The sequence below is a fragment of the Sinocyclocheilus grahami genome, unplaced genomic scaffold, assembly GCF_001515645.1.
Source record: "Sinocyclocheilus grahami isolate Dianchi unplaced genomic scaffold, SAMN03320097.WGS_v1.1 scaffold201.1, whole genome shotgun sequence".
In the NCBI taxonomy this organism is placed as follows: Eukaryota; Metazoa; Chordata; class Actinopteri; order Cypriniformes; family Cyprinidae; genus Sinocyclocheilus; species Sinocyclocheilus grahami.
In genome coordinates, this window is record NW_015505380.1 from 427,558 (window position 1) to 430,430 (window position 2,873).

Sequence of the window (2,873 nt, forward strand, 5' to 3'; positions counted from 1 at the left end):
GAGTGTATAAGAGTGTGTGTATGTGTGTGTGAGAGTGTGAGTGTGTGACAGTGTAAGTGTGTGTATGAGAGTGTGAGTGTGAGTGTGTGTGTGTGTGGGTGTATGTGTGTGTGTGTGAGTGAGAGTGTATATGTGTGTGTGTATGTGTGTGTGAGAGTGTGAGTGTGTGACAGTGTAAGTGTGTGAATGAGTGAGTGTGTGTGGGTGTGTGTGTGTGTGTGAGTGTGTGTGTGTGTGTGTGTGTGTGTGTGAGAGAGAGTGTGTTTGTGAGAGTGAGTGTGTGTGTGTGCTTGTTTATGCTACATTGTAAGGACCAAATGTCCCCACAAGGATAGTATAAAAGTAATAGAAGTCTATGGAAAGTCTCAACAATTCACAGAAACTGTGCAGCTGGTGCTGCTGAAGGACAAGAAGAAGCTCTTCACGCTGGACTCTCTGGGATACGAGCCCGAGTCCGTAGCCGTTCACCCTGGGGGCGGAGCCGTGGCTGTGGGCGGAGCTGTAAGTCACCAATCAGACTCTGGCTATTAGCATAATCACTGAAGCTCAGACTGATGCTGTGTGTGTGTGTGTGTGTGTGTGTGTGTGTGTGTGTGCAGGACGGCGGTGTATCCTGGCCGGATGATGTGGATGTTGCTCGTGGAAGAGGGGAAGCGTCCAGAGATTTCGCCAAGGTGAGTTTATCCACTTTTAACATTATTTGTTATACATTATTTGTATATCCGTTTGTGTGCACTGTAAAAAAATTTTTTATAATATAATAATAATAATTGTAAATATAACAACATTATTTTCTGCTATAAACTGCAATCTTTGTACTTCAAAATGTCACAATTAATTCAGTGTTACTTAATTCATTAGTTTAATTTAAAGGTGCAGTTTTATAAAATGATCATATAATTGACTTCAATCTGTGTGTCTGCACTCTGCGCGGTAAAAAAAACTATGTTTTGAGGTTGTAAATAAAACAAAGATTATTGTACGTTTCACAAAAAAAAAAATATTTCAGTTCTACTTAAAAGTTTCACGTTTATTTCAAGAAGATGCTTGCTGGTTTTTTTTTTTTTTTTTGTAAATATTTGTGAAATTTACTAGCAATTTATGAGTGAAAAAGTAAAATGTGTTTTAATTGATCTATTTAATTTGTTAATTGAATTGATTCTGGCATGATTGAGTATGAAGATGTTGATTTTGTGTAATAAGGTTGATTTGTGTGTGTGTGTCTGATAGTTATATGAGCTGGATAGCGACCCGCAAAGGAAGGAGTTTCTGGACGACCTTTTCACCTTCATGCAGAAACGAGGTGAGAGAGATTAATCTGAATTCACATGATTTCAATCTGATAGTGGAGTGAGTTTATTCACTGTCAGGATCCGTTCTGATCGTCAGTGTGTGTGTGTGTGTGTGTGTGTGTGTGTGTGTGTGTGAGAGAGAGTGTGTGTGTGTGTGTGTGTGTATGTGTGTGTGTGTGAGTGTGTATGTGTGTGTGTGTGAGAGTGTATGTGTGTGTGTGTGTGTGTGTGTGAGAGAGAGAGTGTGTGTGTGTGTGTGTGTTTTGTTAGTGTAAAGCCTGTGTGATTGATGCTTCATGTCTGGACTGAAACCTGAAGATCTGGATGTGTGTTTATTTGTGCTGAATGTTGAGGGGCCCGTCAGGGGCCGCGGGATGATGAGGGGATTGACCTGCTGCAAGTTCACACACGTGAAGGACACAAAGTGTTTAAACACAGAATCATTCACACACAGCAGTGCTTCATATCAGCATGTAACAGAATCAGAATCATGGAAAGAAACATTTTGAAAGAGAAAGATACATTTATTCAGCCACAATGCATTCAACTGATCAAAAGTGACAGTAAAGACATTTACAATGTAGCAAAAAATTTCTGTTTCAAATAAATGCTGTTCTTTTGAACTTTCTATTCATCTGTGAATCCTGAAAAGTATCACAGTTTCTACAAACATATTCAGCAGCACGACTGTTTTCAACTCTGATAATAATCAGAAATGTGAGCCTGCAGCACAGAAGCAGTGTTAAGTCGCTGGGGGATATTTGTAGCAATAGCCAACAATACATTGTATGGGTCACAATTATACATTTCTCTTTTATGCCAAAAATCATTAGGATATTAAGTAAAGATCTTGTTCCATGAAGATATTTTGTAAATGTCCTACCGTAAATATATCAAAACTTAATGTTTTATTAGTAATATGAATTGCTAAGCACTTCATTTGAACAACTTTAAAGATGATTTTCTCGATATTTAGATTTTTTTGCACCCTCAGATTCAAATCAGCATATTATACTGATTTCTGAAGATCATGTGACACTGAAGACTGCAGTAATGATGCTGAAAATACAGCTGAGCATCACAGAAATACATTACAGTTTAACACATATTCACACAGAAAACAGCTGTTTTAAAGTGCAATAATAGTTCACATTTTACTGTATTTTTGATCAAATAAATGCAGCCTTGGTGAGCAGAAGAGACTTCTTTCAAAACATATGATTTAAAAATCATATGATCACTTTCTCTTCTCTATTCTTTCTCTTTCTGACCTCCTGAAACAGACTTTAATCACAATAAACACAGTGCTTGGCTGTGTGTGAGACACATTTGCATTAGTGTTTGTTAAGCCAATCCTCACAATAACTAACTAGTCTAGAGAGTCCTGCTGTGTCTCCAGAGCAGAAGATCACGGGGACGTCTCGTCAAGCGTCTCTGTGAGGAAGGAAAGGAAGGAAAACCACAGAATCTCACTTCCGTGTTGAGTGCTTAAATACAGGGAACTGTGTGTGTGTGTGTGTGTGTGTGTGTGTGTGTGTGTGTGTGTGTGTGTGTGTGAGAGTGTGTGTGTGTGTGTGTGTG

General features: G+C 38.7%; 1 protein-coding gene across 1 annotated transcript in view; it reads left to right on the forward strand.

Moving 5' to 3' along the window:
- The window catches only part of LOC107595377 (AT-rich interactive domain-containing protein 3B), a 43,679-nt gene that overhangs the window by 17,275 nt on the left and 23,531 nt on the right, over positions 1–2,873 (forward strand). Inside the window, exons 2-3 of the mRNA XM_016285761.1 lie at positions 600–674; positions 1,231–1,303. Of these exons, the coding sequence (XP_016141247.1) occupies positions 600–674; positions 1,231–1,303 (148 nt within the window). The remainder of the gene's footprint in view (positions 1–599; positions 675–1,230; positions 1,304–2,873) is intronic.